The 14,985-nt window shown below is 43.7% G+C and overlaps 1 protein-coding gene across 2 annotated transcripts in view; it reads left to right on the plus strand.

The window, feature by feature from the left end:
* KDM5B (lysine demethylase 5B) overlaps positions 1–14,985 on the plus strand; it is an 80,103-nt gene that overhangs the window by 21,009 nt on the left and 44,109 nt on the right. For both annotated transcript variants that reach the window (XM_056110648.1, XM_056110649.1), the window contains exons 2-6: positions 4,375–4,452; positions 6,578–6,700; positions 8,619–8,789; positions 10,673–10,807; positions 13,457–13,553. In XM_056110648.1, the coding sequence (XP_055966623.1) occupies positions 4,375–4,452; positions 6,578–6,700; positions 8,619–8,789; positions 10,673–10,807; positions 13,457–13,553 (604 nt within the window). The remainder of the gene's footprint in view (positions 1–4,374; positions 4,453–6,577; positions 6,701–8,618; positions 8,790–10,672; positions 10,808–13,456; positions 13,554–14,985) is intronic.

Consider the following 14,985-nt stretch of genomic DNA (forward strand, 5'->3'; position numbering starts at 1 on the left):
AGTATTTAAATAGAAGTATTTTAGGGGGGGAAAAAACCACCAGAAGTTTGTATAATAGCATAGTGTAACAGACTTTCTCTGGGATTGTGTATAATTTTTCTTTTCACTGTATGTCATTTTTGAAATTCTCACAATAAGCTTTAGTGTTGTCTAGGAAAATTATTTTATTCCCATTTAATCTTGCAGAGCCAGGAATTGAGCTCAGGGCCATATTCACACAGAGTATGTGCTCCACCTCTAAGCCACATCCCTGACCTGAGGAAACCATTGTTTTGTTTGTTCGAAACAAGATAGTTTTTAACTGAACAAACTTACTTAGAAAGATGTGAGGGAGAGGAAGAGAGGAAATATAGACTTCTCCAGAGCGGGAGTAAGCAGACATGCAGACAAGCAGATGAGCATGTATTAAATGAAGAACACGGGCCTGAAGAGCAAGCGACATTTTTCCTTTCTTTTTTTTTTGGGGGGGGGGGGGCACATCTGACAGTGCTCAGGGCTTACTCCTGGTGCTCTGCTGAAGGATCACTCTAGCGGGGCTTGGGGTACCACGCGGGGTGCTGGGCTTTGAACCGTGGGGTAAGGAAAGGGCCCTGCCTGTCATACTACTCTCTGGACCCATTGAAAAATAAATGTTAAAAAGAAAAAAACACGCTGATGGATCTTGTATGTTACATACTAGTTTGTGGGTTCCATTTCACATAATTTTATGTGAAGATTAGAGAATTAAAACTTATATAACCAACGCCTTACCCTCCTCCCCCTTCCCCCTGCCCCAAAAGAAAGAGAAAAGTTGGAACTTTATCTTGGAAGCTTAAGCTTTAAAACATGTGCATTTCCTAATAGGTAATGGTTTGTTGAACATTTACTTTGTAAACATCAGGCACTATAAAGATTTTGCTGTGCTTGACTTTGGATTCAGGGCCACACCCTAGAGTGTACAGAGACTGCTCCGGATCAGTGCTCAGGATAGCCCCTGGAGGTGCTCCAAGGGACCATCAGGGGCGGGAGTTAGTTAATCCTGGGCCACCGAAGACAGAATAGAGCCGACCTCTGAACATAGTAACTCCTGGCTGTGTTCAGAACCTGTCTCATAAACATTTGTTCAACTTTATATGAAATAGCATAAAGTGACATGGTGCTTTTTAAAAATGTTTCTGGGCTGTTTCCTGAGTTAATTAGGGGCTACTATTGGCATGATGCTCAAGGGACCAAGAGATTTGGGTGTTCAAACGTAGGCCCCCCACATGCCCAGTTAGCTCTCTCTCTGGTCCTGTACTTGATGAATAGTGGAGGGGGGGCCCCCGCCTCCGGGCCTCAGGGGCATGCACTTAAGGTCAGTGTCTGATTCTCAGGGATCGTGCTGAGCATGTGGAGAGCAGTACCCAGGATTGCTCCCTATGGTCCCCTGCAGTCACGCAGTCTCTGGGGCAAAAACTGACAAAGTATACTACCACACTATCACCACAACTACAAAAAAAGATGCTAGGAAAATGCATGAGCAGCAACTGCTGGCTGAGCATGCTAGTTCTGCAGTTTGATGGGCTGCCTCCGTGAGCAACACTCAGGTGTGAGATGATGACAGCACTGAAGGGGGGAAAGAAGATGAATATTGGGGGTCAGAGTGCGCACTATCAGGAAGCCCCCGGTTTGGTCCCTGAACATCTCTGGGTGCAGCACTGTAGGGGCTTATTGGCCCAGAATTGCTGATCGGGGCGCCTAGGCCTCCTGAGCACCTTCTGCCCCTGATAAAGAATATTGGAGAAATTGCGGGGAAGAAAACAAGAGGGGAGCCTTCCACTTGTGTTGAAATTGCTATGGTGAAAAATTCTGAAAGCAAGAGTTGAGTTGAAAGAACATAAAGTCCTTAATGGTAAAGTTTAGCATCTTTCTTTTTTATTTTATCTAAGATTTTCTTTTTTATAAAGTTGTTCACAATAATTCATTACTATTCGAACACCAGCTCCACTACCATCGCACCTTCCCACCACCATATTTCGAATGTTTCATTCCAAATCCCAAATGGTGCCCTCCAAAGCAGAACCGAAACAATTTTGTATTGGTTGTTATGAATATTTTGAAGTTGAGCATCTTCAAAAGTTGAGATTGTTGTGACTATGACTATTTCCTAAAGTAAGATTCAGGCCAGAACTTAATGTAATACAATCACTGTCACTGTCCTCCCGTTGTTCATCGATTTGCTTGAGCGGGCCCAGTAACATTTCCATTGTGACAATTGTTACTGTGTTTGGCATATCAGATACGCCACGGAGAGCTTGCCAGGCTTTGCCGTGTGGGTGAGATACTCTCAGTAGCTTGCCGGACTCTCCGAGAGGGGCGGAGGAATCGAAGTCGGGTTGGCCAGGTTGTCTGTGTGCAAGGCAAACGCCTTACCCGCTGTGCTATCGTTCCATCCAGCCCATGTAATACAATATTTGGTGATAATATTTTTGATGATAGTTCATTTTTCTATTGTTGCTGTGTCTGGGATTCACATACTTAGTGGCAGTGCTGGAACACTTGGTTGCAGTGGGTTGGAGATCCTCAGAGACTGGGGAAGTGAGAGCAGCATTTCCTAACACACTGCATCTCTGTTTGGAGGACTGTGCATGCACTCCTTGTATGACAAAGCGTGCCTGGTGGGCACTGGCAGTGAATACCCACTAGATTCCATGTTGGGACATGGAAATAGCAGCCTTGCTTGCTTTGTCACTTATAAATGAAGCTTTTGCAATGCTTGTCATGGGCCGGGCTTGCAACTGCATGGGTGGGTGTCATAAGCACATCTCCTGGACTGAACAGGAAGTCTTCTCTTAGTGCTTTTCACAAAGGTGGCATTGAAATCTTTTTACAATTTAATAGTTTTGTCATGCCCAACTTACTTTGACATGCCTTTTAAAGTACTTACAAATTTTGGGGGGAGGGGTATACCCAGCAGTGCTCAGCTACTCAGCGAGACTACTTCTGGCTTCCTAGTTTTTGCTCAGGGAACCATCTGCAGGGTCAGGGATTGAACTGGGGTTGGCTGCACCGAAAGGCAGGTTTAAGCCTTAACTCCGTATTATCTCTTCGCACTCTAAAAATTCTCTTAGAGGAAGTTCCTAGGACCTTTGAGATTTTATGTAGCAGTTTTGTGTTGCTGTCAGTAATTTAGAAACTAAGAATCTGGGTCCTTGAGCAATAGTATAAAGGCTAGGGTGTTTGCTTTGCATGCGGCTGACCTATGTTCAATCCTTTGCACCCCATATGGTCCCCATACCTGCCCGGAGTGATCTCTGAGAATAAAGCCAAGAGTAAGCCCTGAGCACTGCCAGATGTAGACCCCCCCCAGCCCCCACCAAAAAAAAAATCTGAATTTAGAACATTGAATTTAGCTAGCTCTGCTGGCAGTGGATTAAAAGTCCCATGAGTGTAATTATTTCTGATTGCTGTGTTTGATTGATAGAACTCATGCACTTAGAAAAGTACAGTGGACTGTTTCACACTGTCTTAGTAAAATAACCAGAATGTGCACTTGGCACCATATTTTTTTCATTTTGTTTCTATTATGAATTCCCCTTTTCCTCTTTCTGTTACTGTTGCCATGACCAGAGATTACATACCGCAGTGGTGTTGGAGATTCCAAGAAGCAGTAATGCCGGATCATGCTCAGTGCTGGAGGTTGAACGCCCAGCCTTAAGCTTGCGAGAGAGATGCTTCACTAGGCTACCACTAGACCTCTGAGACTGGGTTTTGAGTGGTTATCTGGTACAGCCATCAAGCACTCCTGTCCAATCCTAGGACTCCTATTTTTCCAACTGTAGGCCCTTCTGTGAGGGTCAGGTGGGGTTGGGCCACACCCAGCGGTGCTCAGGCTTTACTCTTGGCTCTGTACTCACTGTAATCACTGTAATCACTCTGTACTCACACTGTAATCACTCTCTACTCACTGTACTCACTGTACTCACTGATCACTCTGATCACACTGTAATCACTCTGTACTCACTGTAATCACTGCTCCATGGGGGTTGGGGGCCATCCATATGATGCCAGGAGTTGAACCATGGTTGGCCACAAGCAAGGCAAGTGCCTTAACTCTGTATTAGCTCTCCAGCTTTCCTCATATTCTAATTTGGAATTAAGAAAGATATCTTTCTCCTGGGGATCAGACTGAGTCTCTCTGACATTGCTCATTTGGAAGAGTTTGAGTAGGGAAGTGTGCAGAGTATAGAGTATGGGGTAGGTATTCATGCCTGTTTTGCTGTTTCCGTGGAAGTATGACTGAGAACTGCTCGTTGATATGTTCTGCTTTACTTATTTTGGATTTTCATTCTAAATAAATTTTAAAATGTCAGAATTATACATTCTTTTAATAAAATGCCTTTGCTTCTTCCCTAGGATTGGCAGCCACCATTTGCATGTGATGTCGATAAACTTCATTTTACTCCACGTATCCAGAGGCTGAATGAATTGGAGGTAGTGTATATTTTGGGAGGAGAGGCCCACAACTAGGCTGTATTCAGGGCAGCACACTGGTGACAGGAATTGAACCTAGGGTCCTGCATATAAAGCATGCACTCCGGTCCCTTGGTCTGTTTTCCCCACACTCCTGGAGGTAGTTTGTGAACAACTGTTCAGATAGCCTGCATTTGCATTCTAGGAATGTTTCTTTTGAAGAAGCTTTACCCCAGATCTAATGTTTGTGAATGAGAATATGGATGAGTTGTTAATCACTGTAAAACGAATGGAAAGGCCTTTACAGGAAGCTAAATTTCATGTTAAAGAGAACACTTCATTAAAGAAAAGTTATTTTTTATGTTTTTAGGGCCATCCCTGACGATGCTCAGGGCTCATTCCTTGCAGGTTTGGGGGACCACAACAGGTCAGGATCAAACCCAGGCTGGCCATGTGCAGAGCAAAGGCTCAAGCTAAGGCTCAGCCTGCGGACTTTTCCCTGCCATGTCCCCATTTTCCTCAGCTACCCCTCATGCCTGCCCTCTGAGCAGACACAAAATAAATTATTTTTATTTAATTGTAATATTGTACTTGCAATTAAATTATTTTTAATTGTAATATTGCTTATTACAATTAAGTGACTCAGAATTCTCAAAAAATACTCCAATAAGTGAAAACTTATGAGAATTATTTTATTTTACCACAGGGTACAGGGTCATTAAGGCCTTGCCTGAGGGTTTACTAAGCTATGTGTTGCCTTCTGGGTCCCCCCCCCCCCCTTATTGAGCTTATTTGGCTTTTATGTTACTTTCCCATCAAATTTTATGTGCTCCTACTTCCATGTCCGTCTCCAGGAACTCCAGGCTCTGTAGAGCTCTGCCCATGAGTTTACCTGGGGTTGGGGGCTGTGGGTGTGGCTGTGGGGCTTCCAGAAGGAGGGGTGCTTGTCAGCCCCCTTTCCAAGAAGAATCCAGAGTTCTGAGCTTGAAAACTGGTGTACCTGAAGTTTTCGTCAGTTCAGTGACTCTGCAGAGCTAAGTTGTGAAGCAGTGGACTTGGACTATTTGGGTGCAGCTGCCCGGACTTCAGGGCAGGGACTCAGTTGGCGTTCCTTCCGAGGGCGCCTCAGAATTTTCACCCAGGAGACTCATGTTCCTATGAGGTTTAACAGCTTTGCATGACTGAGTCTTGAATTTGTAGAACTGGGTGGATGGATGAGTGTAATATGATAGTGGCTGGGGTATGCAGGTGTATTTCAGTGTATTTTCAAGTTGAACTGGAGAGATAGGAGACAGGGACTAACGTTGAGCTCTCAGAGTCTGGGAACATTTGAGCATTGACTTCACTTTTATTCATTCGAGCACAAGATAAAAGACCTAAAACTGCCTGACATAGTTTACAAGTAGGACAAAGAAACATGAGAAAAATTTTAAGAAATTACTTGTAGACAGTGGAGACAGTTTGTTAAAGGAATGATATTTAAGGATGTTTCCCTGGCTATCTTTTACCTGTTATCAGGACTTAGTAAAATTGATAAAGAATCATTACTATGAATCTGTTTTGAAATTGGTGTAAGCAAATAAGAAAAGTGGCACTAAAGAGAATAGGTTTTAAAAATACCTGATATGGGGCTGGAGTGACCTGAACACTGCAGGGTGGCCCCCCTCCCCAAACATATTTAATACATAAGTTAAGAGAAGACCGAGAGGTATATAGAAGCTTACTTGTCAGGGGCCAGAGTTACAGTGTGGTGCTTGCGTAGACTGATCCGATGTTCAATCCCCAGCATGCCACATGGTTCCCTGCGCATCACCAGGAATAATACCTGAGTGCAGAGCCAGGCGTAACCCCTGGACATCACCAGGTATGGCTCCACCTCCCACCCCCCAAGAAAATAGAGATGCTTGCCTGTCATAAATTTGTACGATTAAAGAAGAATCATGACTATTTATACCTGTAAATGGAGTACCTTTTAGAAAGCCTACTGAGGTAGTTGTGAGAGGGGACATTCTGGGTGTTGCTAACCCCTTATCTGCACATGGTAGGGACTGAAACAAACTTTTGTTTTTACTGTATAATCATTTAACTCAGGCAGTAGGGCTAAGATGAGTTCAACAGCATTAAAACTCCATTCTTTGTTATTTAGGCTCAAACGCGTGTAAAATTAAATTTCTTGGACCAGATTGCGAAGTATTGGGAGTTGCAGGGAAGTACACTGAAAATTCCACATGTGGAGAGGAAAATTTTGGACTTGTTTCAGCTCAATAAGGTAAAGAGCAAGTAATCATCTTTCCTGTTTAATACTGTCTGACAGTGTGAATTTGATCATTACCTAAAAAGGGGGTTATTGTTTGAAATATTAAAATGAGATTATCAGTTCAGTTGGCTGATGAGGTGCTACTCCAGTTTTGAGAACTGGATTTTCTTTTGCCTGCCTCCTGTTTATCATTTTAAACTTAAATTTTATTTCCTTAGAAGGAATTTTTCTCTGTGTTACTAAGTTTGAGAAAACTTAGTCTTGGATAGAAGTTTGACCAAACTAATAAGATCAAGTTAAAATTTAATCAAGAGGGACTGGAGAGGTGTAGTAGAGTGGGTTGGGCACTTGCCTTGTATTTGACCGACCTGGGTTCGATCCCTAGTACTGCAGATTGTTCTCTTAGCCCACCAGGAGTGATCCCTGAGCACAGAATAAGTGAGCTCAGGAGTAAACCTTGAGCACCACTGGGTGTGGCACGAAACATCTTCACCCCCCCCCCCCCCCAAAAAAAATTCCCTCAAATATAGTTTCACTTACCTTTGGAGTTTGTATTCTTTCTATCAAGCTTGCTGCTGTGCTCACAGTTTAGTATTCATGATACAATTTTATGGATCAAGAAGTAGAATCAAGCGCTAGACTCTGACTTTATTAGCAGCTCATTATTTATGTGTTTTTCTTCCCAGAAAAAATATTGGGTTCTTCAGGAGTTGAGAAGCATCTTTTTTGGGGGTACCAAAAGATTTGTGTACTGTGTTTTCAGATGCAGTGTTAAAATTTTCTAGCTTAAATTGAGTTTTGTGGGGCCTGGGGCCATAGTAAGCAGGCACGACACTTACTTGCACATGGCCACCTTAGGTTGTATCCCCTGCACCCTGTATGGTCCCTGAGCCTGCCAGGAGGATGCCCTGAGCACTGCCGGGTATGGCCTAAACCTCCCCTCTCCCCCGTTCCCCCCCAGATAAAGAGTATTGGATGTATATTTTCTTTTGATTTAGGTAATATATATGGGTCAGAATCATGGTACAGGGGTTGAGGAACTTACCTGGCATGTGGCTGACCCAGAATCAGTCCCTGGCACCACATATGATCCTCTGCTTCCCACTAGTAGCTGATAATCTAAGCACAGAGCTTTACCAGATGTTGCAGAGAGGCGTGGTGGATGGAGGGGCGACAAAAACAACAACAACGACGAGAAACCACATATGTTTATCTTTGTGGTACCTGGGATTGAACCCGGGTCTCACGTGTAATACAGGCTTATTACCACTGGGCCATATCTGTAGTGCCTGAGAATTTATTTTCTTTTATTGTTGCTGGCCTGTCTGCCTGCCTCCTTTAGGAGCTATTCCTGTGGCGCTCCAGAGCTGCGGCCTAGGGATTGAACCTGGACTTAATATATAAAACACGTGCTCCAGCTTTTCAAGTCGCTTCCCTGACTAGAAAGGCTGTGCCTGCATGCAGGTGGTGATGCCTGGTGCTCCCAGCAGTGCTCAGGAGACCATGTCATTGAGTTTGACTTCTGGCATGTTCACTGTCTCTTTGAGTTACCTCCTTGGCCCTGGAAAATCTTATCTATCTATACCTATATATCTATATCTATATATCTATATATTTTTTGGCGGGGGTGCAGGGGGATGGGGTGGTGAGGGTGGTGTCACACCTGGTGGAGCTCAGGGCTTTCTCCTGACTCTGGGCTCAGGGATCATTCCTGGTGGCACTCGGGTGGCCATATCATATGTGGTGCTGGGATTGAACCCAGCCAGCTGCTTGCAAGGTCAGTGCTCTGCCCTCTGTTCGCTCTCTGCCCAGAAATTTAAAAATTTAAGGTTAGCACAGCTGAGAACATTTGTCCTGCAAGGCATATGGGGAAGTAGGAATGATTTCCAAACAGATACTTATTAACCCTTTTGCTTTTATTATTTAACAGTTAGTTGCAGAAGAAGGCGGGTTTGCAGTTGTCTGCAAGGATAGAAAATGGACCAAAATTGCCACCAAGATGGGCTTTGCCCCTGGCAAAGCTGTGGGCTCACATATCAGAGGGCATTACGAGAGAATCCTCAATCCCTACAACCTATTTTTGTCTGGAGACAGTCTAAGAGTGAGTATTTGCGACTAGCCTTAAACTGGTTTCTTTCACTCTACATTGAGACATCGTGTTTGAGGGGGAACAGTTCTGGATTTTGTGTGGAAGTCAGTATTTTGTTTCGTGGGTTTTCCACTTTTGTTACATTTTTAGAGAAATGTCAGGATATTTAATTTTTCCAGCTAGATAATTTATGTGTTCATAATTTCAAAGTATATGTAAGTGTAAGTATTCTTTTGTAGCTCATATTTCTTAAGTGTGAGAAGTAGATGTTGCTAGATGGTTGCTCTGTTTTCTTTCTCCTATTCCTCCCTCTCTCCTTCCCCTCCTTACCTCCTTTCCTTTCTTCCAAAAATGTCCTCAGGGCTCATGCCTGGCGGGCTTGGGGGACTATATGGGATGCCAGGGATTGAACCCGGGTCGACTGTGTGCAAGGCAAGGGTCCTACCCACTGCACTGTTCTCTAGCCATCTCCCTGCAAATGTTAGAGGAAGACCTTTTTGTTAGTGAGACTGATAGTAAAATGTTATTTGTAGAACCAAGGATTCTAGAATGCCATTATTTTAGTAACATCTCTTTGCAAGTTCGTTTGGTACCGAAATCTGCATTGAAAATGCCTTTATGATGTTTATGAATTCTCTTAGGACGGGGAGTAGTGCTTGAAAGCCACTTCCAGTGGTAATATTTTGTTGTCATTTTGTTATACTGGTAGTATATGTCCTCTTTCAGCTAGTTTAGAATCAAACTAACAAGAAAAGTCAAAACAAAAAGAGATGTTCTTCTAATCAGAAGTAAAAATTATTGCTGTGACTACCCATTAATCTTGGCCTTGTGTATTTTGGAAGACGTGGAAGGCTGATCAGGGAGAATAGTCCGATACTATTTCCTCAGTTCTGAAGATACCTTCGGATAGTAGAATATTGCTTATCATTCTTTAGATTCTAAAAATTGAAAAAAAGCCATAGAGCTATTTTTCTACTGTATTCTTTTATTTTTCTACTTTAAATAGCTTAAAAATATAACATTCTTAGTGGAGTATGGGAATATTTTTTAGAGCTGTTAAGGGGTCTGTCAGTTCTGGCTTTTTAAGTTATGAACAGGGATATTCACAGTCCCCCATTGGGAAGGTCTTGGGTCTGCTTCTGGCATGTTGTGACATGATAACAAATGATTAATGAGTTAAGGTCACTGTCACTGTCCTCCTGTTGTTCATCGATTTGCTCGAGTGGGGCCAGTAATTACATGATTTGCTAAACATTTTAATTTAATTTATTTTGTTTTGGGGCCTTACCTATTGGTGCTCAGGTATTACTCCTGCCTCTGTACTCAGAGATTGCTTCTGGTGGGACTCAGGGACCATATGGGATGCCGGGGATTCAACCCAAGTTGGTCATGTGCAAGGGAAATGCCCTACCTGCTCTACTATATCCTCTGGTCCTTTGAGCATCGAGTATGAGGAGTTGGTCCTGCTCTATGCTCAGAACACATGGCCCTTTTTGTTGTTGTTTGTTTTTTAGGTTACACACAGTGATGTTCAGGGGATACTCCTGGCTCTGCACTCAGGAATTACTCCTGGCGATGCTCAGGAAATCATATGGGATCTCAGGGGTTCAACCCAAGTTGGGTGCCTGCAAGGCAAGCCCCTTACCTGATGTACTCTCTCTCCAGCCCTGCTCTGCTAAACATTTTCACAAAGTTAATGTATCTATATATTCATGTGCTTATTATTGGTAGTTATATGCGTATCTTTGCTTTTTTTTTTTTGCTTTTATTTAGAACTTTAAAATCATAGGCCTATAGTGTATCTATATAAACTGTTACCATATCTTGCAAAAGTCCCTTCAGATTCTCTCTAGATGAAAGGGAGGAATTTTTCAATATAATTGCCTTATTTCTAGTGTCTGCAGAAGCCAAACCTGACCACAGACACCAAGGACAAGGAGTACAAGCCCCATGATATTCCCCAGAGGCAGTCTGTGCAGCCCTCGGAGATGTGCCCCCCAGCCCGGAGAGCGAAGCGCATGAGAGCAGAGGTGAGTCCCTGAGCCTGTCAAAGCTGCCGCTGCCCAGCACCGCATGTGTCTCATGCAGAGGCCACTCCGCCTCTTAGACGTGAGCAAATTTTATATTTCTAATGTGCTTTCTGATGAGATGCTTAATTGTTGGAAGAATTGGTATTGATTCTGATGGTGTTTTAGTTCATCCAGGAAGCTCTGCAGGGTTCATTGTAAATTGAGGCTAAGAGCTGTGTGTGGGGAAGGGATTTCCTACTAAACAGCTGTTTTGGGGGAAGAATCATTGCTTGATGCTCAGACTGCCTGATTCCCCAGCGGGCTGTGCGCTCTGGGCTCTCTGAGCTGAACCACCTGCCTAGCCATGGCAACTTTCTTTTTCTTTTTGTACCCATGGGAACTTGAAAGCAGAATTGGAGTTAGTGGCCCCGATTTATGGTAATACAATGGTTGGAAAGCATTTTATTAATACATAAAATGAAAATGAAACTTACGGGACCAGCAGGGGGGATTAAGAATTGATAGGGCCATTCTAGAGTTTTCTCTTGAGGCTTCACCTGAAAATATTACTGCAGGCTTTGTTTATTAATCAGGGATGCAAAGGTTTCATGTGCCTGAAAAGCTTTTAGGCAGTTTAAGCATTAAGACTTCTTATAACTTACTGCATTATAGGTTTTCTGAATCTGCAATTATTGGTTGATATTCTTAATTATTGATATTGTTAATTATTGCTGATAGTTGGTATTGCTGTCCATTTTCTGAACTGGAGAATTAGTACAGCATGTAAAGAACTTGCCGTGTAGATAGCCACCCCGGGTTTGATCCCCAGCACCACAAGTGGTCCTCAGAACTTTGCCAGGAGTGATCACTGAGTACAGAGCCAGGAGTAAGCCTTGGTCACAGCTGGTTGTAGTCCCCAAATTAAAACATCCCCCCTGCCCTCCCTCCACACCCCCCCCAAAATACATGGATAAATAAGAGAATTTTCATTTAGGTAATAGTTCTCCTATTAAATGTCAGTTTTTCTGAATTGCGGTCATCATGTATAGGAAAATACTGTTATTTGAAGGTCACAAGAAAGTTTAAATCATGATATTAATCTGTAGTGCTCATTTGAGCATAAATGGATCTTTAAAATATTAGATACACCTTAGTTGAAGAAGCCTAGATCTGATGGATGACATGTGATGGATTTGACACTACGTGGGAGAATTTTGTTTTGGGGGCCACACCTGTTGAAACTTGGGTGTTACTCTTAACTCTGTGCTCAGGAATCATTTCTGGTGGTGCTTAGGGGACCATATGTGATGCTGAGAATGGAATCTGGGTCAGCAGTGTGCAAGACTAATGCCTTCCCCACGGCTGTCACTACAATCCCAGTGGGAGAGATTTGTGTTGGCCATGGATGTTTTCAGCATACCTTAATGAAGATATGGGAAGGAAGTTCACATACACTTTGACAAACCCTCCAGTGTTTACTTTTTATTTTTTGCTTTTTGGGTCACACCTGGCGATGCACAGGGGTTACTCCTGGCTCTTCACTCAGGAATTACTCCTGGTGGTGCTGGGGAACCATAAGGGATGCTGGGAATCGAACCTGGGTCGGCCACATGCAAGGCAAATGCCCTACCCGCTGTGCTATCGCTCCAGCCCCAAGGATTATTTTTTGACCAATAAATATACTAGCTCTTCAACAAGAAAATGAAATTGAGCCTGCTTCTGATAATATCAGTGGTAAGGGAATTTCACCTAGCAGTATCTTGGGGAGCTGGTTTGGGACACACCCTGGAGTGCTGAGGGCTTAATCCTGGTTCTGTGTTCAGGATCATTCCTGGTGGGGCACAGGGGACCATATGGGGTGCTTGGGATTGCATCTGGGTGGGCCTCGTGCAAGGCCAGTGCTCTTGTCTATTGTACTTTCCCCAGCCCCAACTTAGCAATGTCATAAGAATAATTTCTAATAGTTTTTTACTAATAAAGTAAGTAGATAATTGTTTTGAAAGCTAAATTTTTCATAAATAAATGACAGGCCCAAAACATATACTAATGACATTTTGATATGTTTGATGTAAGTCATTTGGCTTAATGATGACTTTAAAAAAAATTCAAGTAGTTGAGAACTGAGGGACTTTCAGAAGGAAAATAAGAGCTGTCCCAGTTTGGGAAGGACCATGTCCCAGAATTTGTTCTTGATACTTTTCTACATCATGATAAAAAGTAACTGCTCCCCTTTATAGGGAGTGGAGAGGGAAGGTGTTGATGTGGGGCATTCTTGATAGTGCTCAGGAGTCACTCCTGGCAGGCATAGAGGGCCACATGGGTGCCTGGCCATATGGAAAGTACCCTCCCAGCTGTAATACCTCTCTGGCCCAAATAACTTCTCTTTTAATTTCTAAGTTTCCTTAGTCATTCCGAATGATGGGGATGTGATGTCTCTAAGGGAAAGAGAACCACGTTTTGATTGCCCGGTGAGGGGAGACAGCGTTAGAATCAGTCATTTTGTGATTCTGATAGGAATCGACTCTAGGAACACGTGAGTTGCGGAACTTGGGTCAGCTGTGTGCAAGGCAAGTGCCTCATCCACTGCCCTCTATGGCCCGCCAAGTAGATTTTCAATAGGTTTCTTTTTTTTAAAGACAGTGTTCACATGTATGATACTGTTTCTTTAAGGCTACGAATATTAAAATTGAACCGGAAGAGACATCAGAGGCAAGAACTCATAACCTAAGACGTCGAACAGGCTGTCCGGCTCCGAAATGTGAGAATGGTAAGAGCGGCATCAGTCATAGGGATGCAGCAGGGCGTAGCTCCAGAATCATCGCTCACTCCTTCAGAATCACGTGCTCGCCCCTGGAAGCGCCCCGTTGCTCAGCCCCACACCTGACCGAGATCCTTCTCTTGGGAGATCAAGAGCCTCGCTGTCTCACACCCTCACTGGGCCTGGCGTCCTCCAGTCCCACCCAGGGTGTTACTGACTGCGTGGTTTTGCACTTTCTTAGAGCTGCATGGTGACACTTTTTTTTTAAGAAAATAATTTGCATTGCCTTCCATCCTCCTTTCCATTGTCTGTGATGAGGGGGCTTTATATGTATTTGTTGGGGGGGTCCCCCACCTTGGTCATGGTTGGTGCTTGCACGCTTGGCAGTGGTGGTCTCTGAGGTTCACAGTGCTGTGGTTGTGGAGCTTGTTCATGGTTCTTTTTTTTGGGGGGGGGGGGGGCCACACACCTGGCTATGTGCTCAGGCAGCACTCCTGGTAAGGCTCAGGGGACCCGCAAGACCCTGCCCACCGGGGTGTGTCTGGGCCCATCTACAATTGCAAGGCAGGTATCCAAACCACCACTGTGTTGCTCTCCCAGGCCCAGACATGTTTAAAAATCTGAGTTTTAAGCAGATTACCTGACTTTTGCTTGATGTCAGTCATTGAGAGGTTTAGGTCATTCTTCAGAGATACCATCCTGTATCATATAGAACAACCAACAACTACTGTTGTGTGGCTGATTCCTAGAGTGTTCGTTTAGTGGAAAGGTAGTGGTCTATAACATGGATATAAAGAAACACAGCTCTGAGTCTCCTCCTCCCTCCTCCTCTTCCTTTTTTTTTTTTTCTTTTTGGGTCACATCCAGCGATGCCCAGGGGTTACTCCTGGCTCTGCACTCAGGAATTACTCCTGGCAGTGCTCGGGGGACCATATGGGATGCTGGGAATTGAACCCGGGTCGGCCCTGTGCAAGGCAAATGCCCTACCCGCTGTGCTATTGTTCCAGCCCCTCCTTTTCCTTCTTTAACATCCAGTTTGCACTAATCAGTTTGAGATAGTTCTTGATTTATTTTAAAAGTTTTTTGGTTTCTTTTTGGGCCACATCCTGCAGCGTTCAGGGCTTGCTTCTGGTTTAGTGCACAGGGATTTTTCCTAGTGGGACTTGGGGACCATATGACATGCCCAGCATTCAACCCAGGTTTGTCATGTGTAAGGAAAAAACTCTGCTACACTATCTCTCTGGCCCTTGATTGTTTAATATCAACTTTCTTTGAAAAAGATTTTATTGCAAAGGATTAAATGAACTTGAAAGCATTTAACAGTGCTCATCAGGATAGATTATTAGATGGTAGCTGGTGTATTGTCTAGTTTTAGTTTTTACATCTGAGAGTTCAGAGAGGTGAGTGATCCTGGATTATGAGGGATAAGATATACTGTGCA

The sequence above is a fragment of the Sorex fumeus genome, unplaced genomic scaffold, assembly GCF_029834395.1.
Source record: "Sorex fumeus unplaced genomic scaffold, SorFum_2.1 ptg000010l, whole genome shotgun sequence".
NCBI lineage: Eukaryota > Metazoa > Chordata > Mammalia > Eulipotyphla > Soricidae > Sorex > Sorex fumeus.